This window comes from Phascolarctos cinereus, unplaced genomic scaffold, assembly GCF_003287225.1.
Source record: "Phascolarctos cinereus isolate Bilbo 61053 unplaced genomic scaffold, phaCin_HiC Scaffold_2;HRSCAF=192, whole genome shotgun sequence".
Classification (NCBI taxonomy): Eukaryota; Metazoa; Chordata; class Mammalia; order Diprotodontia; family Phascolarctidae; genus Phascolarctos; species Phascolarctos cinereus.
The window spans coordinates 207,577,258-207,601,355 of NW_027555625.1; the positions used below are offsets into that span (position 1 = coordinate 207,577,258).

The 24,098-nt window shown below is 41.0% G+C and overlaps 1 protein-coding gene across 1 annotated transcript; it reads left to right on the forward strand.

Moving 5' to 3' along the window:
• Positions 1-206: 206 nt before the first annotated feature.
• Positions 207-23,677, forward strand: LOC144455692 (polycystin-1-like protein 2). Its single transcript, XM_078149154.1, has 8 exons — positions 207-221; positions 2,290-2,404; positions 3,073-3,237; positions 7,498-7,683; positions 9,756-9,866; positions 13,430-13,577; positions 20,764-20,993; positions 23,161-23,677. The coding sequence occupies exons 1-8, from the start codon at positions 207-209 to the stop codon at positions 23,628-23,630; spliced, it is 1,440 nt and encodes a 479-aa protein (XP_078005280.1). The 3' UTR covers positions 23,631-23,677.
• The last annotated feature ends 421 nt before the right edge of the window (positions 23,678-24,098 follow it).

Below are 24,098 nucleotides of genomic sequence, written 5' to 3' on the forward strand. Positions count from 1 at the left end.
ATTGCTCCAACAACCAAGTGGCCTTTAATCACTCATGCTATGAGTTTGTGGGACATAAGCGCCCTTTCGCTAGTGCCCAGAAATGGTGTGAGAGGAAGGGGGCCATCTTATCTTCATCAACAGTCCAGAAACCCAACAGTTCCTGCAAAAGAACATTCCTGAAGAAAGGGAGTGGTGGATAGGACTTACCTGGAACTATGCACGGAATGAAACTGCAGAAGGTAGGCTCTGAAATAGAGGTATAAATTCTCCACTTCTTAATCTGAATTTCATTGGACGTATCACTTATTCCCCTCTTGAAGGAGGCTCAGTGCACTGCCACATGGTATGGCTCTAAGATGCTGTGGAGAGGCAGCATGGTGGAGAGGGATGATCCTAGATACAGAGTTGGAAGGAACCTTAGAGGTCATCTAATATAGCCCTGTCATTTTACAGTTAAGGAAACAGAGACCACAGAGAGGCCACACAGGAAGTCAGTAATAGAGTCAGGCTGTTGTCCAGTTTCTCCTCTCTGGACCTCAGTTTCCTCAGATGAGAACACCCCTTCTAGTTCTACAATTCTATGATTTAATTAACTAACCTAATTATGATTATTCTCTATTTTGCTAATGGGTGGAAGAAGATCAGAACCCAAGACCTCTGACTTCATGTTTATCTCTCTATTACATTATAGTGCTTGACACGTCATAAATGCTTAACATATGCTTGTTGACTGACAGACTGCCTGGATTTGGAATCGTCATACATGGGTTCAAATCTTGGCTCTGCCATTTATTAGCTGTATGACTCCTGCTCCACAGCTTAGGCTGGAATAGCAAGGTCAGGGTTTGTCAGCGACCATTATCTGGTCCATAATGCTAATGCTGTCTCTTTAGAAACCCAACAAACCTTTTAAAAACCACATAAATGAAAATGGCAGGCTCCTTTATGTTTGGCACAGTAACTTAAAGGAATAGAACACAGAGGACCAAATGATTTCCTGGCTCATGTCAAAACTCTCTCCTCAGTTAGAATAATAAGATCTACCATTTGAATTACCCCCTGGGCCTCAGTTTCCTCATCTGTAAAATGATGGAGCCAGATTTGATGGCTTCTAAAGTTGCTTTCAGTGCTAAATTTATGATCCTATGATCTGTCCATAGTCACAAAGCCAGTATGTGTGAAAATCAGGATCTGAACCTGGTTTTCTTGAGACTTCAAATATAGCTTCCTTTTCACTAGGACAGCAGGAAAAAGGGTAAGCCCTTTCTGGCCAGTCACATAGGTTTTTTAGGTTCACTTTGGTCTGTGGGAAAGGCAGGGCTTTGCAAAGGAATGGGTTGGGCTGTGTTGAAAGGAGATGTTGAAACATGATAGATTCACTGATTCAAAGTTCATGAATAATTACAATAATTGTCATTTCTAGATTGTTTTATAAAATGCTTTCCTTGAAAATACACTATAAAGCAGGTAGTGTCTGCTTTATTACTCTTATTTTCCAGAAGAAGAGACTGAGACTCAGGGCAGAGGAAAAGACTTGTTAAAAGACCATAATAAAAATAAAAATAATAGCAACATTTATATTTTTGTTCAGTCATTTTTTAGTCATATCAGACTCTTTGTGGCCCAGTTTGGGGGTTCTTGGCAAAGATACTGGTGTAGTTTGCCATTTCCTTCTCCAGATCATTTTACAGATGAGGAAACTGAGGCAAACAAGATTAAATGACTTGTCCAATCACACAGCTAGAAAGTGTCTGAGGCTAGATTTAAACTCAGAAAGATGAGTCTTCCTGACCCCAGGCCTGACACTCTCATCTTCTTAGCTACCCTAACATTTGTATAATGCTTGCTATGTGTCAGGTACTATGCTAGGTGTATTATTTCATTTGATCCTCACAACAATGCTGGGAAGGTAAGTGCTATATTATTCCCATTTTACAGATGAATAAACTGAGGCAAACAGGATTAAGTGACTTGTCCAGTCACACAGCTAATAAGTGTCTGAGGCCAGATTAGTTCATAACAGATCTAGGATTCCAATCTAGCTCTTCCTGAGGCAGGGTGGTAGAGTAAGTAGAATGTTGGAGTTGGAGCAGGAAGATCTGGGTTAGAATCATACCTCAGACATTTAGTTGGATGTTTCTGGTTAAGTCACTGAACCTCCCTGAGCTTCATTCCTCATTTGTAAAATGGGATCCATAAACTCACCTTCATTGCAGGGCTGTTGTGAAGCTCAAATCAGATGATGTCTGTAAAGCACTGGGTGAACCTTAAAGCAGTTTTATAAAGGCCCACTATTCTTGATTAAAGTGCTGCAAATTGAGTTCTTTCCACCATACAACCCCTAGCAAAGAAGCAAATGGAGCATCCCATTTCTCAAAACGTATACCCAAGGCAATGCAGATTCTGACAGTTGAGTCATCAGGTATGTTTACAAATTCCTTGTTTTATAACTTTTTTAGTGGACAATTTCTACATACTGAGCTTCCAATCCTATAGAATAGAATGAGATACTGGGGGAAAGCAAGATGCACATATATAAATGAATACGAATATATACATAACAAACTATAATTTGCTATAGGAATGCCACTAGTAGTTGGGGGAAGAGATGCCTCAGGAAGGGCCTCACATAGGAAGTGGCCGCTGAATTGAGCTTTGAAGGAGGCCGCAAACTCTAAGAGGTGGAGAGAAAGGCAGGACACATGAGATGGAATGTAGCCTATTGTCTAGAAGGAAAGATATTTGAAGAGCAATAAAGTGCAATAAATACAGAAAGGTAGACTGGAGCCAAATACTGTGTTTCTGTGTGCCTGAGAGTGAATAGCTCTGAGATACATTGTTTGGTCATGGCCAATATAGCAATTTGTTTTGTTTGCCTATGCATATTTGGGATAAAGGGGTTTTTTTCTGCCAGTAGTGGGGGAGGGAGAGAAAATAGGTTTTTGATCACTGAAAAATAAATTTAAATAATAAAATGAGGAAAAAAAGAATGAATAGCTCTAATGCATATCTCATCCTGCTTGGTATAGGAAAGAGATACCTACACTTTTTCTCTTTAACCAACTCCTGACAATTGTGTTTCCATCACAGGGTGGATGGTTTGGTTGGACACAACCAACATAAGCTACAGCCATTGGCATGAGGACCAGCCTCCTCCCTTCTTAGCCAGGTGTGGCTACATTATGAAGAATTCCCACTATGAATGGGCTACAATGGAAAACTGCACTCAGGAGTTTGCCTTCATTTGTCAATTTGGTAAGCTCTCACCAGGGTTCACAGAATCACTCCCCCCATCTTCCTTGGTGCACATGCAGGCAGACACATACATGCAAACATATCTGCTTGGATAACATTTATGTGTTCTTAGGACACAGTTTCTAAGCATTCTATGGATTCTGTCCTTCAGAGGTATTTATGTTTAATTCTCCCATATTAGGATATTCCAAGGAAATATTTACTTAACATTTTGCTTCAAATGAAAGTCAAAATGTGTATATTCTAAGGTAGTTGGTACACCCTCCACTGACAGTGATGAAAACTCTCCTTAACCTTAATATTGTAGGTGTTTGTGAGTTGGTGCACTACCCTTCCCCCAAAAAATCATTCAAGGATGAATGGGACCCCAGATGCCATCTAGTTCAACCCCGTCATTTTACAAATAAGGAAACTCAAGACCAGAAAAGTTAAATTACTTGCCCAAGGTCACCCAGTAAATGGCAAAGGTGGGATTTGAATGCAGGTTCTTCGAATCCTGGACCAGTGCTCTTTACAGTATGCCCCCCTCTGGAGCCAACTTGTTGATAAAGTGAGCTAAGCTGATCTTTGGAGTTAGGAAGATCAGCTGTATCCTGGAGCATTGCCATGCCTTACTAGCTATGTGAACTTGGGCTATCCCTTAACTTCTCTCAGCTTCAGTTTCCTCTGATGTAAAAAGGAGGTAAAAATAGCACCTACTTGATAGTGCTCTTGTAAGGATCAAATGAAGTAATATATGATAAAACACTTCGTACAATATGTAAACGTTTGCTATTAGCGATAGAGACATATGTTATATATAATAATAAATTAATAGAAGCTATAGATATATTATTTATGTATTATATATTATATTATGATATATATGTATAATCTATATAAAACTATGATGTGGCTAGGTAGCGCACTGGATAGAGATGGGTCTGAAGTCAGGAAGACTCATTTTCATGAGTTCAAATCTGGCCTCAGATACTTTGTAGCTGTGGGACCCCGGGCAAGTCATTTTAACCCTGACTGCCTCAGTTTCCTCATCTACAAAATGAACTGGAGGAGGAAATGGCAAACAACTCCAGTGTCTTTGCCAAGAAAACTCCGAGTGGGGTCACAGAGAGGCAGACACGACTGAAATGACTGAACAACAGCAACAAATATAAAATTATGTAGCTATAACCACATGCACACACACATCTGCATATGTGTGTATATGTGCACATATATACATATATAACATGTAGTCTATCCCTATAAGCCTTTCTAGACTAGTAGGCTCTTTAAGGGCTTATGCTGTGGTAGCATAGCCTTTGAGAAGACAGGGCCACTTCCACACCTTGATAAGATATCAGAGGAGGACTTTAGTGGAGTCATTGTTTTAAAATCCCTCCCTTATCCCCTTGCCCAAGGTTGATGGTTTCTTCACTGGGATTGGTCAGAGGCTGCCCTTCTCTCAGTCCCTGGCTGAGTGAAGAAGAGACTTGGCAGACCCCACCCATTATCCTGCTGGCCCTGGCCAGAAGTGAGAAATGCAACAAGAGATGCTATAAAGAAGACTAATGCTTTGGGGAGTCAAATGGAGTCAGACAAAATGTCAATTCCCTGGTGTTCCCTGTATGTTGATCCCCTGATCTGCCTTCCTGCCTCTTCATCCTTGCTCTGGAAACCAATTTCACCATTTTGAATCTTGACACTTTGGAGATAGCCTGGAATCAGTAGAAAATAAAGAAGTTTAGACTTAAAAATTCCTTCCCCGCAGATTAATGTGTATATATGAGGATTGGGGGTAGAGAGTCTTCTCTCTGCCATTGGAGGCAGGTCTTTTCGATCTATTCTTTGTCTACTCCCAGCTCAGACCCGTTTCCCCTCCTCAGTACTACCCTCCACCCCATCCACAGATTTGCATGATTACTGGCACACATCAGACCCTTTTCTGGGTGAAATGTAACAGCAGTGTCCCCCCCCTCCCCACCCCGCCCTGCCATTCTCTGGCTAAGGCGAAGTGTTGGCCTGGTATGGAGGTCCTTGCTTATTGTTGGCGCGGTGTTCATTCCCTTTGCCTAACTTTCTGGTCCCTTGCCGTCCAGACTATTTCCTAGGATCCTAGACCTTTGATCTCCTTCCATCTTTGACATCGCTCTGATCTCTAAAGTCTTATGAGGCCACCTGATTGTTACTACTGCCCAGCTCTGATTTTGAGTACTGGTAAAGCATAATATAGGGGAAAGAGTATTAGCTTTGGAGCTCAATCTTGGGTTTGAATTTCAGTTCTGCCTGTACTACCTGTATGACTTTAGATAAATCTCATAACTTCTCAGAGCCTCATTTTCCTGATCTATTAAATGTCAGGCTTTAACCTTATGACCTTTCAGCTCTAAATCTATGATCCTATGATTCTACAACCCCTAATTTAATGGCTAATCTGACTTCTGATCCCTGGCTCTCCTTTTGGCAAACATTTTGGGGTCCTTCTTCTTAGCCTATACCTGTGTCAATATTCTTTGCCTATGAATTGATCTTTGAATCAATTCAGCCATTCCTAGTTCCTTATTCACCATCTCCAATCTATTCTTACCTATATTTCTGGCGCCTTTATTCCTGACCAGTTCAGGAAAACCAGGCCAAGAGACTGGACTAACTATTTCTATAGGCTGAGCTACTACTATAAGGTAGTTGTAGGCAGTTTGGGGAACTTGGGAGGGCTTATTGCCCTCATCACAGTTACTAGTAATAGCTGATTCCTTCCTTCCCTATAGATTAGTGTATATATGTCTTCTCTCCTCCACCGGAGGACTGGCCAACCTAAGGCAACTCTCAAAAAAATTCTGTCCTCCCCCCTCCCACCCCAGCCAAAAGACCGTATATGCCAGATGTGTAGAGGTCTATGGCTAAGTCTCAAAAACCAGGTCCAGTGTAAGAGGGAAGTATTTGATCCTGCTATAATTGGAATGAGGGTAAGGGAACACTTCTAGACTCAGTTAGCAGTGATACTCTTGTTATTGAGGTTACCAGTGGAGCTACTTAAGTTGATTCCTGTTGTGCCACAAGCTGACCAAGAGTAACATGTTTGATGGGGAAATTCTCTGTCTTGGAGAATGACCAACCACCTTCTGCCACTCCTGATCACTTGGCTTGGGTACTACCTTCAGGGTTAGAGGGGAAGAAAATATTTTCCTGGGTATTCTGCTGTTAATTTCAGGTTCCTTTGACAAACGGGAAAGGCTCAGAAAATCTCTTTTTGAAAAAAAAATTATTCTGAACTTAAACAGCAAAAAAGAGCATTTCCATATACAAAGAAAAACACAAAAGGGATTTGATATGAAACTGTGAATCTCCCAGTTGATTACTGCTTGCTTTCTTGAAAAAATACACACACATATACATATATGTAATAAATTTTACATGTTACTTTCAAAACTGTCTTGCTTGTCCATGCTCCCTTCTGACCTTCAGAAAGTATTTTCAAAGATACAATAATTAATGATCATGTGATATGGAGTCATCATTACCTGGCCCTTTGGTGTTCTCTATGCTAAAAACCTTAGGAAGCTTACAGCAAAGCCTAAGACTTGAGATTCTCTACAGGGATCGTAGTGAGCGTAATATCATTGAGCTGAGATGTATCTTAAAGGTCATCTACTGCAAATCCTTAATTTGATTGATGAGAAAGCTGAAGGTGGTTGGTGAACAAATTTGGCCGGTTCATATGCGCGATGAGTAGTTGAGCTGGCATTTAAACATGTCTTCTGACTCAAGAGATCCATGTACACAAAAGGAACATTTAAAAAGACACACAGTGAAAGTACCTAGCATAGTGCCACACTTGCCCGTCTTGTGAGACTCTTATCCATATCCTTCCATAAGTTTATCAAAGGGGGTCCATCCTGCATGCTAAGAGTCTTCTTCACTTTCTCTCAAGCCTTAAACATTGTAGGCATTTAATAAATGTTTGTTGAATTGAATTTGATTTGAACTGAATTGAAACTTTTCAAAAAAGTAGACTCCCTAGAGCTGCACTGCTCTAGGATATCCACTGGCACTCACTTCCTTTCTCCTGCCAACACAGCACATTCTGCAGCAGAAGGTCCAATTTAGGCCTGACTGGCCCAGAAGCACAGGGATATCAGCTTTTATAGCTATAGCAGCCCAATAGGGGAATAGGTGTCCTTCTGTGTGTTTTTGGCAGTACCTGCTGCCTCTCTGTCCCTACATCAGCAACCTGGACTTCCTAACTGTGGTGACAAAGAAGTCTTTTCTTCTTGGCCACAGGATTTGGCCAGAGCCTAGCCTGTGAAGGTTCCAATGCCACCATGCACTGTGGCTCAGGGGAAGTCATTCAGATTGACGATGGCTTCTATGGACGGCAGACTCCTCATTACTGCACCATGGATGCAGCTATGGCTGCAGAGCAAGAGGAAGAGTGTGGTGGCATCAGCATTCGAGATGAAATAGCAGGTGAGATTCCAACTACTCTCTGAAACTTTATTCTAAGGGGAACAGTTATATCAGCAACACCCTTCCATGGAAGGAGAGTGTTTGACAGAAGCACTCTGTTCTGGGGGAACAGACATGATGGGGATACTGGTCTGAGCTTCATATAGGAAGGGTATACTCTGTCCCAGAGTAACTCATATGACAGGGAAATTCTCTATCTTAGAAGCAAGAGGTAAGATTTTAAGTAATAAGCTCTGTGAAAGGTGCAATTAGATAACAGTTTATGGGGGAAAATATATGGTGTTTTTAGTGTGGTATAAGTCAGTAGTGGAACTAGGAATACTAGGTTGGAGAAGAGAAGGCTGGGGGCCATGGTTAATTTCTTTAAATATTTGAAGAGCTGTCCTGTAGAAGAGGGACTGGACATGTTCTCTTTGGCCACAGAAGGCAGAACTAACAGCAATGGATAGAAATTGCAAAGAAAAGACAAATTTAGGCTTAATGTCAGGAAAAACTTTGTGGAATGGGATTTTTCAGATAGTAGTAAATTTTCTCTCACTGAAAGTCTTCAAGTAAAAGCTAGATTTTTTTTTCAAGAATAATTTGAGCTTGATGGCCATTAGAGTCCTTCTAAATCTAAAATTCTGTGATACTATAAAGCATAACATGGCAGCCAAAAAGGCTGATGGTAGAAGCAGCTGGGTGGCTCAGTGGATAGAGTGCTGGGGCTGGAGTCAGGAAAACCTGTGTTCAAATCTGGTCTTGGACATTTACTAGCTGAGTGACCCTGGGCAAGTCATTTGACCTTCGTCTGGCTTACTTTCTTTATCTGTGAAATGGAGATAAAAATAGCATCTCCCTCCCAGGATTGTGAGATAATTTTTGTAAAGAGCTTTGCAAACCTTAAAGCACTATATAAATGGTATCTATTATTATTATTATTATTATCATACCCTAGGCTGCTGCACTGAGAAGCGGTGTCCAGAACAAGGGAGTTGTTAGTTGCCCTGGACGTTGCTAGTTAAACGACATCTAAGGCATTATGTTTCATTTTGGCCACCATATTTTAGAAAGGATGTTGACAAGCTAGAATATATCCAGGCTAAGGTAGCCTAAGGTAGTAAGGGAAAATGCTATATGAGGTTTGATGGAGGGAAATAGGAATATTTAGCATGTAAGAAAGAAGACTTGGGGGATATGATAGGTATCTTCAAATGTTTGAAGGGCTATTATGTGGAAGAGGGCCTAGACTTGGATTGATTGATCCCAAAGAATAGAACTAGGACCACTAGTAGAAGTTGCCAATTAAAAAAGGTAAGGAAAAATTTTCTTACGGTTAAAGTATCCCAAATTAAAATGGCCTCACTTGGGAAAAGAGGTATGCTGGTGCCAGCTCTTATGGCTTAGAAGACCTGATTGTTAAACTTTCAGGGGAAGCATTTACACCTTGGAAATAGAAAATGCTACAAATCAGAGTTAGGTTTATTGTTTTGTTGATTACATGGATTTAAGGAAATGGTGAAAAAAGCAATAATAGTGGAAGTTAAACTTAGAAGTGTATCATAGGTTTTTTCCCCCTTCCCAGAGATCTGGTAAACATTTACCAGGACATCTCTGATTGGGAGGTTCCTCCTCAATGAGGTATTTTGGCAAAATGACCATTTGTCAGAGATTTGAGGAGGAGATTCCTGGACAGGTACAAGGTTGGTTTAGATATATTTTTCAACTCTGAGATTCTGTGAATATAGAACTCAGACAAAACTGTTAATTTGTTATCATGCAGGTGCCCCACGCCACTGAGCAAAAGAGTTTTGAGAGCAGATCTCCCATTCGCCCTGGAGCTTAGCTCCAGGCCCTCTTAACTGAAATGGATCCAGCTTCCTTTGTAGAATTTCTGGGGCAGGTGTCCATCAGGGTTCCCTTGTGTTCCTTGAAACTCCCTTCCTGCCAACAAATACTCTTTCTGCCTTTGGCACAACTGGTTTCCCTCTGCAGGTTCATTGCACTGTCAGAGAAAAAAAAATCTCTCTGAAACCTGTTCTCCCTTTTTTTTCGTATGTCATACCTGTCCCTGTGGGCTGCGATACTCCCAGGACAGTGCCATGGGCTCCAGGCATGCCAAGTGACAGCAGATGGGGCATTCTTTGGAGATATGTGCCCTTCTCTTGGCAGTTACCTTTGGATCCAGTACCACTGTGTGGAAGGTGAGTGGTCTAAATCGGCTGTGGGGGTGAAAGGACAAACCAGGATAGCTCTGTGACTCATAGAAGGTTGACCAATTGATTCCCAGGGTAGGGTCTTCAACTTTGTTTCATACCTCAGCATCCTGAAGGAGCATCTCACAGTCAGGTTTATCTTATAAAGACACACAATGCCGAGGCATATCATATATAGGTATATCACAAACAGAAGTCATGCCACTAAAAACATGTCACTTCTGATTTCAGACAGACCTCCTTTTATTTGGTCCTTAATTAAAACAAATGTGCTCACTGTGATTTCTGTGTGAAATTTTTCAACTTTCTTACTCCAAAGGAAGGCATCCATTTCTCCCAAAGCCATTATATCCAGCTTCTTCTTGAGTAGTATATCCCATAGGTAACCTCTGCCATCACTAGTGACAATGAAATGGTGTGTCCTCATATTCTCTGGGCATTTGTATTCAGTTCAGTTTGTAGTTCACTGTACCATCTCACTGCTTCTAAAAATAAGTAAAAAAGAAAGCATAAAGGTTTGGTGTACAGACCAGTCACTCATGCAATCCAGAAGGATTCTAGAAAGACCCGAGTTCAAATCCTTTCTCTAATACTAGCTGTGTGACTGGTCAAGTTGCTTAACTTCTGTGTTTCTCAGTCAATTTCCTAGGATTTATCTTTTAGCCAGACATAGGTTGTGATCTGTGTTGATAGAAGGTGTCCTCACACAAGGAGTTCCTTATACTGATGACATCAGAGATTATTTCCTTATTTGTCTACTAAAATAGCCCTTATCAATATTTAACCATTAATTATTAACAAAGTTATTCACTTGAGAACAAGATTTAAAGAAATATAAGAACTTGGTGATCCTTCAGCTCTATGAATTGTAGAGACCTCATTGTGGAGTGGAGATGAGCATCAGTTTTCTAAAGCTATGAGAGTGGAAATGTCGGCAGGTCCTACCAAGCTTTGAATAAGAGTCTGGCAATGTGCTGGAATAGCCTCTGTTGCCTGAGCGTATGCTTGTTTGGAGAGGCTCATCACCAACTTGGCAGCAGGTTGATGATTTTTTTTTTCAGTCATAGCAATTCTTGAAGATCACTTATGAAGCCATAGAAGGATTGGAGATGTGCTGGTGGAGAAAATGTCCAAGTGACAGACTCACAAATCTTATTGACAAATAATTTCAGTACAGTTAGGCACCTCCTCCCACTAAACATCAACAAGTCTGGGTTTGAATCCCAGATTTTCTAACTAGCATTCCTTCCAGTACACCACCTGTAGTCCCTTGTATGGGTAAATTAGTTTTCTGTTAAGAATTTAGCTGGGGGGAGGGGAAGTTAAGATGACGGAGTGAAAGCAGTGACTTGCTTGAACTCTCCCCCAAACCCCTCCAAATGCCTGTAAAAAATGGCTCTAAACAAATTTTAAAGCAGCAGAACCCAGAAAAAGACAAAGTGAAGCAAATTTCCAACCCAAGACAATCTGGATGATTGATCGGAAAGGTATATCATCCCAGATGGGCAGAGTAGGGCAGTGCGGCATGGGCGCACAGGCTACAGTGAACCTGGAGCAGGCCTCAGAGGACTGAATCGTGGGCAGCTGTGGTGGTTTCAAGACTTTTCAACCCACAAACGCCAAAGACAACTTATAAAGTTAGTCGGAAAAGTCTGTTTCTGTGGTGACAGAGGAGCTAGGTCTCATAGCCAGTTCCAAAGCGCAGAGCACAGAGCGCAAATGCCCAGGTCGGTGGCTGCGTCCTGAGCTTCTGGCCCACAGACTGAGGGGGAATCGAGTGGCTGATCAGAGCGGGATTGCAGGGATCTCTTTGTCAGTGCTGAGGCAGGAATCTCTTGCTTTGCCCGTGCTTGGATCTGGGTCACAGCTCTGGGCGAGGAGGAACGCTGGTGTGGCGGAGCTTGTAGTGGCTGTGGAGAGGAAACCTTCCTCACAGTTCCAGGACAGGTGGTCACTAATAGACCAGAGCACAGGCCAGGAAAGGAGTAATCACCTCGCCCCTTATCATACCACCTTGCAAGAACTGAAAATTTACAGGTCCCTACAAGTATCTCTGAAAACAGCTGTATAAACCCCCGAATCTTGGGACAGTACATTCTCCACATTGGAAGCAGACTCTTACCTTAACAAAGAGTTTAAAACTCAAGTAATTGGATGGGATCATGAGCAAGCAGCGCAAAAAGAGTCAGACTATATTATCTTACTTTGGTGACAAAGAAGATCAAAACATACAACCAGAAGACAACAAAGTCAAAGCTCCTACACCCAAAGCCTCCAAGAAAAATATGAATCAGTCCCAGGCCTTGGAAGAGCTCAAAAGGGATTTTGAGAAGCAAGTAAGAGAAGTAGAGGAAAAACTGGGAAGAGAAATGAGAGTGATGCAAAAAAATCATGAAAAACAAGTCAACAGCTTGCTAAAGGAGACCCAAAAAATACTGAAGAAAATAACACCTTAAAAAATAGCCTAACCCAAATGGCAAAAGAGGTCCAAAAAGCCAATGAGGAGAATGCCCTAAAAAGCAAAATTGGCCAAATGGAAAAGAAAGTCCAAAAGCTTACTGAAAAAAATACTTCCTTAAAAATTAGAACAGAGCAATAGGAAGTTAGTGACTTTATGAGAAATCAAGACACTGTAAAACAAATCCAAAAGAATGAAAAAATAGAAGACAATGTGAAATATCTCATTGGAAAAACAACTGACCTGGAAAATAGATCCAGGAGAGAGAATTTAAAAATTATTGGACTATCTGAAAGCCATGATCAAAAAAAGAGCCTAGACATCATCTTTCAAGAAATTATCAAGGAAAACTGCCCTGATATTTTAGAACCAGAGGGCAAAATAGAAATTGAAAGAATCCACAGATCTCCTCCTGAAAGAGATCCCCAAAGGAAAACTCCTAGGAATATTGTAGCCAAATTCCAGAGTTCCCAGGTCAAGGAGAAAAATATTACAAGCTGCCAGAAAGAAACAATTCAAGTATTGTGGAAACACAATCAGGATAACACAAGATTTAGCAGCTTCTACATTAAAGGACCACAGGGCATGGAATATAATATTCTGGAGGGCAAAGGAGATAGGATTACAACCAAGAATCACCTGCCCCCCAAAACTGAGTATAATCCTTCAGGGGGAAAAAATGGTCATTCAGTGAAATAGAGGACTTTCAAGCATTCTTGATAAAAAAAAAGAGTTTAGCTACTCTTTCTCTTACCTAGGTATCTCTTTTATTCTAAAACATATAAAATATAGTCAATGATAGGCTCTTTCCAAATAGGAAAAAATTTCATAGGCTACCATCCTGTTCTCTGGGTTAATCTTCTCCATTCTGACCTTTGATGCTTGTTTTGCATTAAAGTTAATTTGCTGCAAATTGCTTAAGCTTGCGCATTGGCTACCCTAGCAAGCTCCAAGCTTCTTCCAAGGTGCTTCCAAGGGCGTTGCCTTTCCCTTCTGGACATTTTCAAACATGTTTGGACAGAGGAGAAGAGTTTTTAAATGGTTGGAGGGTGTTTTCATCACAGTGACACTCAGCATTTACCATGTTGCACAGGTCTGCAAGTGGTTGTGCCTAATGCATGCTTCATCTCTGACAATGTCACCATCTCCCTGACATGGCTGCTTTCACCCTATACTGGAAACCTGTCCTGCGTTATCAACACTGGTGATGGTACAGCTATTGATCCATATTATCCCCCAAGGTAAGAGAAAACTGGGCCACACTTAGCAGTGTATTTTTTGCAGGATAGCCACCAATCATTTATTTCTGCTGCCAACTAGGCCTGAAGCTGCTTAAAGATCCCAGGTAGATGCGGGCACTATTTCACATATTTTGAGCTAGAACCGTAACTAGCATGAGGTAAATGGGGCTTTGCACCAGGGTGCCAACACCTAGAGGGGCATGCTTCCTCCTCTGCATGGGTACACTTCCTCCCTGGGAAGGTATGCTTCCTCTCCATAGCAACTGTTTTTCTCTGTGTCTCACTTCAAGGTTCTGTGCTGGTCTCCTCTTGTGCCACCCCACTTCCCAGGCCATCACTGTGGCACCTCTCTCTTGAGGCCCAACACCTATGGGGTTGAAAGGATAACCCCCTCCTAGTACAACTAAACCTATGATTGAATGGTCCTCTGTACCCTAACACTTGCTGCTATCATTTCTTTTCTTTCCCTGCAACTGTTTTTCCCCCAACTACAAATATGCCTAGTTGTAACTGCTTTGAGCAGATCCTGTCTGCTCTGCTATTTGCCCCACTCTATGTATTCATGCATCTATTTGGGGGTACTAGGGAGAAGGAGCAGAAAGAGGACTATTCTTGGGCTAGTCACAGGGCCTTGAAATCTCATCCCTCATCTAGAGTGAACTTCACAGGATCTAGGGCTATAAAGGACCTGAGATTATTCAGTCCCATCCCTTGTAGATGAGGAAAAAGAGGCCCAAAGAAGTGACTTGTTCATTGTTACATGGGTAGTGAGGATTCAAACCCAGGTCCTCTGACTCCACGTCTGTTACTCTTTCTACCACATCACAGTCCTCAAATGTGATGGATTGTAGGGTTCTCCTAGCCCATTCCTCTGAGACCCAGATTTAGTTCCAAATACCTTACCTCTGGTCACTCACAGGGTTTCTTAGTTCTGCCAGAACCTCTAGGCAGTGTGCAAACATGCTTACTCTATGTCAGCCAGTGTGCTAAGTGCTGGGGTTACAAATATAAGCCAAATGGGGCAGCTAAGTGGCGTAGTGGAGAGAGCACTGACCCTGGAGTCAGGAAGACCTGAGTTCAAATCTGGCCTAAAACACATAACACTCACTAGCTGTGTGACTCTGGGCAAGTCACTTAACCCCAACTGCCTCATCAAAGAAAAACAAAAAACTCCCAAAAATCAAATACAGACAAAAAGAAAGATAGTCTCTGCCCTCATGGGGCTTACATTTTAATGGGGAAAGACAACACATAGTAGGGAGCTGAAGGGCATGGGGTGGGAGGGTTCCCTGCACCAGGGACATGATGGAGAGAAAAGTCCAGAGAAGTGCAGAGCCTGGTGGGGAGTGAAGAGAAATGTGGCAGAGTGGGTAGTGTTTTGGACTGGAGATCAAAAGACCTGACTTTGAGTCTAAGCTCTGACACTCACTAAGTTCATCTGTGTCAACTGAATGTGTTCTTCATCTCTTGAGCTTCAAGTTTCCTCATCCATAAAAGATTAAGCAGTTAGACTAGATGATCTCTAAAGTAACTTCTAAATTTTAAACTTTAGGTGCCAAGAAATGTGCCTGAACTGTCCTGGACTCCTCCAGGTTCCCCGGTGCTACTAGTGTTGGAGTAGATTCTGCCTTTCTCCTCCTCTTACAGGGGTCTGGGGGTCCTGTAGGCTCTGGTTCCTGCTGAACACAATGGTCAATGGGAAAAGAGGCACCCATAGCCCTTGGGGCCAGCTAGAACCTCACCCTGGTCACATACCATGGGCTTAGCCTGCAGTTTACCCAGCCAGGATCAGATAAGCAGCATTCCCCATGTTCCCAAGCCCTCAGGCTGCTGGGTCTTACACTGTCATCTAGTGGAAAGGGCATGAAGAAAGAGACCTGGTTTCCAGCTCTGACTCTACTGCTTGGACCTTGTATACCCTTGGGTAAATCATTTAACTAAATGAGCCTCACTTTCTTTTTCTGTAAAAGAGAGATGAGTTCGCAAAGATTTATCAAGGCCTTACTATCTGTCATGAACTAACTTAGAACTGTTCACACCCAGTGGTGTGCTGGAGCCCACTCAAACTGGTTCCCAAAATCAGATTGTTAAATTTTCATTAGCAGTATTTATACCACAGAAATCAGCAAATGCTACAAATTAGGGCTCGATTTATTTTTTTTATTGATTGTCTAGACACAGGAAAGATATGGAGAAAATATGAATAATGCCTATTTAACTCAGAAGTATGTCATGGGTACATTTTATTTTTCCAGAGTCAGTTATTAAACATTTACCAGCCCACCTCATACTCCAAGTCCACTTTTGCTTTCTGGGGTTCTCTCTTTTCCTGTGGAGAAATTACTTACAGCTCAAAAGCTTGCTATTCACATTTAATAAAGTTGCTCACTAGGTTTCCTTATCACAGATCTCCAGCAGGTACATTGCATTACAATTCAATCTAAGAATACAACACAACTTTTTCTCTATACCCCCATCTCCATTTTCTCTCTACCCTCATCCCCAACCCCACACACTTACACCAAGTCTCTAAACATCTAGCCTTAACTAACACTGAATCTCCTTATTAATTGGCTATCTGAAAAAGATCTGAGGGTGATAGTGGACTGCAAGCTCAACATTAGTAAATAATATGCTATGGCACCCAAAAAAAAGGTTAATGTAATCTTAACCTTTATCAAGAGACATAACTTCAAGAGACACAAATAACACCATCACAAGGAAGTGATGATGCCACCATACTTTAACCTGGTCAGATCACAGTTGGAAGACTATGTGAGCTTCTGGGCACTATATCTTAGGATACTAAAAAGTATCGAGAGGAAGACAGTGATGAAGAGCATCAAATAAGTTCATGATATTTTAGGGCTGTTTGAAAGACCAAGGATGTTATCCTTCAGAAGAGAAGACTTAGGGGGAATATAATAACAATCTTTAAGTATTTGAAGAATTGTCATGTGGAAGAGGGAGTGGACTTTTTCTCTTTGGCCCCCAAAGGGTAGAACCAGGAGAAATGAGTGGAAGTTGCTGAAAGGCTAATTTAGGCTTGATGTCAGGGAAAACTTCCTACCAATAAGAACTATCCAAAGTGGAATGGGCTTCCTCCCTCGCTTGAGGATTTTAAGCCGAAAGCGAGATGACATTTGTTGTATGTTGTAGAGGGGATCCTTTTTTAGGCACGAGTTGGACCAAATAGCCTTCGAAATCCCTCTGAGTGCTCACATTCTGGAATTTGGGGATTCTATCCCTGATTCACCCAACTCACCATCTCAATTCCCTGCCTCTCTTTCTTGTTCTCTTGTTCACAGATTCATAGCTCCTATTCCAAACTGCGAGAGCATCCGGAGGAACACTTCTTGAATTAATTCTCATTTGTATGTCTCTGTCTCTGTATCGCTCTCTCTGTCTCGCTCTCTCTCTGTCTCTCTCTGTCTGTCTCTCTCCCTCTCTCCTTTTCTCTCTCTGTCCTTAAATTGCCCCTTTCTGCACCAACCCAATTGTGCTGACTGCAATGGCACACTTCTTCCTTCCTTACACATGGAGCAGGCTAGTTTCTTTCCCCATGCCTCTAGCATAAGGTAGAGGGTATGTCCTATTCCTGAATAGACCTGGGGCATACACAACATCTGTGACAAGCTATGTGTTCCTATAACCTCAGACAGCTGTTTCCCCTTTCCCAGCATCCCAGAGTCTGACACAATTTGAGGCTTCTGGATGTGTTCTGGGGATGGGCAATCTTAACTTCCCCAAATATTTATTTCACAAGACTACTGTGAGAATAAAGCAATATCTTTTTTATCACAGATTTTGAGCTGGAAAGAACTTTAGGAATCATCTAGTTTAACTCCTTAATTTTATAGATAATGGAATAGAGGCCCAGAGAAGTGGTTTGCCCAACGTCAAATAGGTAACAACAATGGGTATAATGCAAAGAATTCAGATTTGGAGTCAGATGACATCTCTCTTGACTATCTGTATGACCTTGGGAAAGTCACTTAAATTCCCTGTGCCTTGACAAAAGTTTGGTGTTGGTCTTAGAGAATCTCTTCTAGGGCCAAGTCCAATTATCCCAAAACCCCCTGCTCTTTCTACAATGGCCAATCCATAGAAATAAAATTGAAAAAGTAATAAAACAAACATGAAGAGGCAGTGAGGCACATGGCATTAACACTTTGATGTTGAAATCAGTGGGCTTAGGTTCAAATCTCCTTGTGTGATGATTCTTGGCACATAGTAAGCCTTTAATAAATGCTTATTCATTCAAGGTATTTAAGTTCCCTTGGCCTGAGTTTCATCATCTGCAATGTAAAGGAGTTGGACTAGATGGATTCTGAGGTGTCTTCCAGATCTAAATTTATGATAATATAATATCATTATTATTAGTAGTGCAGTCATTTCCCTATCTTCAGCTTCCAAAATCCTGGAGATTCACTTTTTGTTGTGCGCCACCTATTGATACATCTGTAAATTGACCTTTTTTAAATTATCCACAAATATTGGTTGACTACCCCACACTAAGACCAAAAAGAATGATTTTTATTTCTAAAGAACATCAGCTAGTATATAATTGGAGGGTTAAGAAAAGCAAACAAAGCATGACCTGTAATTGTTTATCATCTCAGGGAGATGGGACTGACACATACAGAAAATAACATCAGAAGAAGTGGTGCAGATTGTGAATAGCTCAGGACTTCAAAGGATGGAAAGATCAGTAGGGAGACGTTAAGGAGAATTTCCTAGAAGAGGTGAAGTTTGAGATGGACCTTGAAAAATTGGTATCCCAGGGTTGGGATAGTGTACTAGGTGAAGAGAATGATTTCCTCCTTTGCTTTCTTTTTTAAAAATTTATTTTATTTTTAATTTATGGAATAAAATAAACATTTCCATAACATAGTACAATACAAAGATAATTATACCTGAAACTGCAAATCTACTAAGCACAACTTGCTATTCCTTTCAAATAAACAACAAAAGTATCATGTAAATTTCTTTTTTTTCTTCCCTCCCTTCTCATCCCCTTAGAGATGGCTACCATTAGACACAAATAGGTGTGTGTGTGTGTGTGTGTGTGTGTGTGTGTGTATAAAATTATTTTATAATACTTCCATTTATCAGTTCTTTCTCTGGATGCAGATATAGTCTTTCTTCATATGTCCTTTATAGTTAATTTGGGTATTTATAATAGACAAAATAATTTATTCACTCAAAGTTATTCTTAAAATAATGTTACTGTTGCTGTATGCAATGTTCTATTGGTTCTGCTCATTTCACTCTTCATTATTGAGAATGATTCTTTCCTTTGCTTTCTGAAAATGCTGCCTATAATTACTATGTTACAGTTTTCTTTTTCATATGAGTTTTTTGGAGGAGAATATGAAAAAAATATTTTCCTTGGTCCTGGCAATCCCAACTGGCACCAGAGTTCATTAAGAGAGAGCTTCTCTCAGGTCACCATTTGATTCCCCAATATCAGTATTTCAAGGAACTGGGATGTATGGGGTACTCAGCAAGAACTAGCACCTTGGGAGTGAGGGCTGCTTATCCATATTTGGTATCCACCTGTCATCTAACTCCCACCTGTGGTTCTAAGAAACCATAGCATGCTCAGCAGCCACACCCTAGTAAAACAGTCTTGCAGACTGGCTAAACCAGGTTGAGAGTAACCAGTGGGCCTCAACCCCATAGGTGAGTTAGGGGGATGTCTACCCCAAGCACGTGAATACTTTCCACAGTGAAATGGCCTGATGAGAACAATTTGCTCCAATGGCCATGAAAGGGGCTGAAGTGAGTGCTGTAGAACACTTAGAGTGTAGTCAGACATAAAAGATGCCAAGATCATCCACTGCATTCTGAGCCATCACCAGTCATCTTGACTTTTGTTTTGCCATTGGACTTTGATGATTCTGGAAAAGAGAATGAGGCTGACTTTATGCAACTCTGCCTCACTTAACTCTAATTCACTTGCAAGTCAAGATATTACCCATGATGTCACTGATTTCCTTTGAAAACGAAGGACCAACAACAAATTTCAAGGAACTATGATTCTCTCCATGAGGGTACACTTCTTACTTAAGGGAAGGGGGGAGAAGGAAATGATCACTTGTATAGTATCTATTATGTGCCAGGCACTGGTCTAGGCACTTTTACAAATATTAACTCATTTGATACTTACAACAACCCTATGAGGTAGGTGCTGTTATTATCCCCATTTTATAGTTGAGGAAACTGAGGCAAATAGAAGTTAAGTGACTTGCCCAAGGTTACATAGCTAGTAAGTCTCTGAAGGCAGATTTGAACTCAGTCTTTCAGGCTCCAGGCCCAGTACTATGCCACACTTAGCTAACTGATTATTGTTGCTGTTGTCATTATTATTACCTCATTCTTCTCATTTTTGTCAATGGGGTTCAGATAGAAATCGTCCTGAGACAAGTCATTATTCTGTTATTACTCTTTTATGTTTAATATTCAGCAAACAATTGCACAGGTAGATAAATTAGAATAATTATTATCATTAGTATAATTATCCATTATTATCATTATAATGAATATATTTAATGATTTAATAATTATTACATATAATTAAATATAATTAATAATGATGATGGCAATGATAGCAGTTCCCATTTCTATTATATATTTCGAGGTTTAAAAAATACCTTCCCAAACCCACTAAGGAGGAATGTGTAACTATTATTTGCCCCATTTTATAGAGGAGGAATTTGAGGTTCAGAAAAAGAGAGTGACTTGCCCCAAATCTTATAATCAGTGAGTATCAAAGTCAATATTTGAAGCCAGGTGTTCTGACTCTTAAGCCAGGACTCTTTCTAACACATCACACTGCCTCTCTCTCTGTTGAGGTAGATTCCAATTCCATTGGGTCTTAATAGAGAGGTAAATGAAGTGATATTAAGTTTAGCCTCTCATCATCCTATTATACTTCTAAAAAGAAAAATGGGTCAAATTTTAGGACTTGTGATTTCTCAGTTTAAATCTGTGTTAGAATTGAAACATAGGAATCTGGATATTTCATGATTTTTTTGTTGTTTTCTGGTGGTGGCATGGCCTTTCATCGGTCACTTAGACCTCTTTTCTGTAGCTCTTCATCTTGGTAGAGATATGCAGTGAATGATGGAGGCCCATTTTCACAGGTGGGATGTTTGTAACTTATCTGATTTTTTGCCAGTAGTTTGTCTAGCAATGTTACTCATCGATTTACATCTCCTGGAGAGTTTATCATTTTCGTGGAGTGTACAGCCAGTGAGTGGCACGTGAGTGCCCAGAGGCAAGTGACTGTCTGGAACAAGATGGAGAAACTCATTGTGACTGGTTGTTATAATCAGTGGGAATCTGGAAACAGCTCCCATTGCAGAACCCTCTATGGAGAAGTTTTATGGATACAAGTTGAACTTGATGGAGGTAAGATTCTTGCAATCTGCAGCTCACTCACATTGGATACAAAGTAGAATTTTTTTTTGTCTTTGTCTCTCCTGTACCTAGCAAAGTCTTTACACACCTCGGGTATTTAACAGATGTTTAAGTGAACTTTTTTTTAAACCTAGAATCATAGGACCAGAGGCTTATAGATCCAAAGAGAGAAGGGACCTCAGAGACATCTAGCCAAACTCCCTCATTCTACAGATAAAAGAACAGCCTCTGGGAAGTTGTGATTTTGTCAAGGTCATGCAGTTTGTAAACATCCGATGTGGGGTTTGAAGTCTGGGCCTCTGATTCCAGAGGTGGTGCTCTATCCAGAAAAGTATGTGGGATACTTGATCTCACATGGTGGGGGAAGACAGTGATTTCAGAATTAGTGCTGGCTCATCTTTACACGTCAGGATTCAGATGTGTTCTCCCAGGTGAATAAATGACCTTTACAGACACAAGGGGGCAGCAATTACCACCTTCCCAATGACAACTTTCTTATTGGAGTCATCAAGCCAATTTAAGTCACAGTTGGAAAAGAAAATGATAACAGCTCCTATTTCCAAACACAGTTTAAAAAGCACTTTCCTCATAAGAGCCCTGGGAGATAGGTAGTGCAAATATTATTATCTCTAAATTACCAATAAGGAAACTGAGGCTAAGAGGGAAATGACTTGTCCATAATCACACAGCAAAGACACTACTCTATTTCTGGGAACTATTTCTTCATTCAGAATAAGGGTGATGGGCTGAATCCCTGGAATTAAATGGGTAAATTTAATCGTGTATAATCTAGGGAAAGATTTCACCATCAAAAAGAGGAGAAAAAATTGCAGAGGTTTTAAAAGTGAAGGAATATGTGTGCACACATATGGGTACATGCACTTTCTGGCCAAAGATTGCCCTCTTCCTAATTTAGGTGGCACAAATTATTATCAAGTTTATGAATTTGGGTTCTGTTTTATACTTCAGATGTCAAGGATAATCGCTGTAAGTTTTCAAAAGAGCTTATGAATTACTCACAGTTATCAACACATGAACTGGCTCTGGCCCTCTCAGTCTGTGCTTTGAGGGGTTTTCATACTGATACAATCAGGCCCTTTAGCAGTAACTCAGAGAGGCAGCCAGCTGGGTAGACAAGGAGACGCCCCACCAGTTGATCCCATAATCTTCTACCACCAAGGCAATGAATAGAACTTCTCTTTCTCTAATTCCACTCTGGAGAAAAAACTAAATATCTTCTTTTGCTTTTTGAGGTCTCTCTTAATATTGTTTCTCTTTGTAAAAATGTTATGGAAGGGAATACACAGACACGATTTGCTTTAGTCTGGATTTTCTAGGGATGGCCCTGTCAGCACATTTGGAGACCCTGAGTCCTTGCTGTGAAATGCAAGATGTAAGATCCTAATATATTTTCATTTATTCATGGCTCATAGTGGGTTTAATCAATCTTACTTAAAACTAACAAGTTATGATCACTGACAATAGGAATATAAACAGAACTATAGCTTGCAAAATTTCTAATTGTCTGATAAATACATATATGTGCAGATATGTTTGTGTGTCTGTTTATACTTATACCACAAGCACCTCAAAATACAATGGAGTGCTGGAAGTGGTGGCACATACTTGCTACCAGGGGAGGCTGAGGCTGGAGGATCGCTTGAGCTAAGGAGTTCTGAGCTACAGTAGGGCTAAAACCCAATTTGGCATTCTTACTAAGTTTGGGACATATGATAAATCTCACTTGGGAGCTGAGGGTCAGTTGGCTGCCTAAGGAGGAGCAAACCAGTCTAGGTCAGAAAAACAAAGCAGATTAAAGTTTCTCTGCTGATAAATTTAAAGATAAGACCTTACATTGTATGGCCACTGCACTTCCAGCCTGGGTGAGATAGGGAGACCCATTCTCTAGATCAGTCCTGCACAACCTGTGGCCTGCCAAAGGATTTCGGGTGGCCTGCAAAAAATGTAGAGGAAAACATCTACATTTTTTTGTGGGCTGCTTGAAATCCTTTGGAGTGCCTGCAAGGCAGTGGGTTGGGCAGGCCTCCTCTAGGTAGAAAGACAAGTAGACAGACAGACAGACAAATAACAAACAAATAAATAAATAATGATGTGCTTTGTTGTTTTATTATACTGAAAACCCTCTTCCTCCACCTAGGAACTGGGGTAACTTATACACTATTGTCAGATAACATCACTCTGGCAGAATCCTCCGTCCAGAAAGGGGTTATTCCACATAATCTGACCCTGGTCAGCACAGTACCGGCCTTGCTTCAGCCAGGAGTTCACCATCTGGAAATTCGGGCAGTCAGCAACACCACCGCCTCCAAACTTTCCAAAAACCTCACTGTTCATATCATTGAGCCACTGTCGGGTCTTCAGGCCTTCTGGGTTTCCGACCACTTGGAGCTGGGACAAGACCTTCTCATCAATGTGTCTGTGGCCAAGGGATCCCCTGAGGAGCTGACGTTTGAGGTGACGGGAGCCAATGGAAACTTTTCCTATGTGAGAGAGTGTTTGGGGAAAGAATACAGGGTTTACAGCATCCCCGTTCCGGCAAAAGGTAATGTTTGTTTGTTGGCCTCTTGCTTTCATGTCAAAGAGTTGACATTCTTTATTAGAACTTAGAGCCCATTTAATCCAACCCTCTAATTTTTAGGTAGAAAAAAATAGAAGTTCAAAGACAGGGAAAAGGGCTTTCTTTTTCAAGGTCATTAAGCTTGTCTTGGCAGAGCTGGGACTAGGATCCTTGTCTTCTGACTCTCAGTGCAGGACATTCTACTGCATTACTGCCTCCCTAACTTGTCATCTTTTCCCACTCAAGTATGGGCTGTATTAACATGCCAATTGCTTTAATTAAAAACTTTGGGTTAAACAGTCAAGGGTGTGTTGTATTAGAATTTACAGAATGCTTGCTCCATTGATGTGTTTTGAAGCAACCTGACCCCTACCATTGGTTTTCCTTTAATGAGCCAGAGTATTGACGTCCTTCCACAAAGAGAGGGCTGCAGGATTGTGGGAAGAATTTATGATATGCTAAATGATAGATTTATTATGCTCTGTAAGGACAGATTTAAGTCTCTTGGGTTTTGAACC

Excerpts from the sequence above, each read along its gene's own strand:
- LOC144455692 (XM_078149154.1), top strand. Across the intron at positions 3,238-7,497 it reads TGCCTTCATTTGTCAATTTG|GATTTGGCCAGAGCCTAGCC; the intron begins GTAAGCTCTCAC and ends TCTTGGCCACAG. Across the intron at positions 13,578-20,763 it reads GATCCATATTATCCCCCAAG|TTTGTCTAGCAATGTTACTC; the intron begins GTAAGAGAAAAC and ends TTTTGCCAGTAG.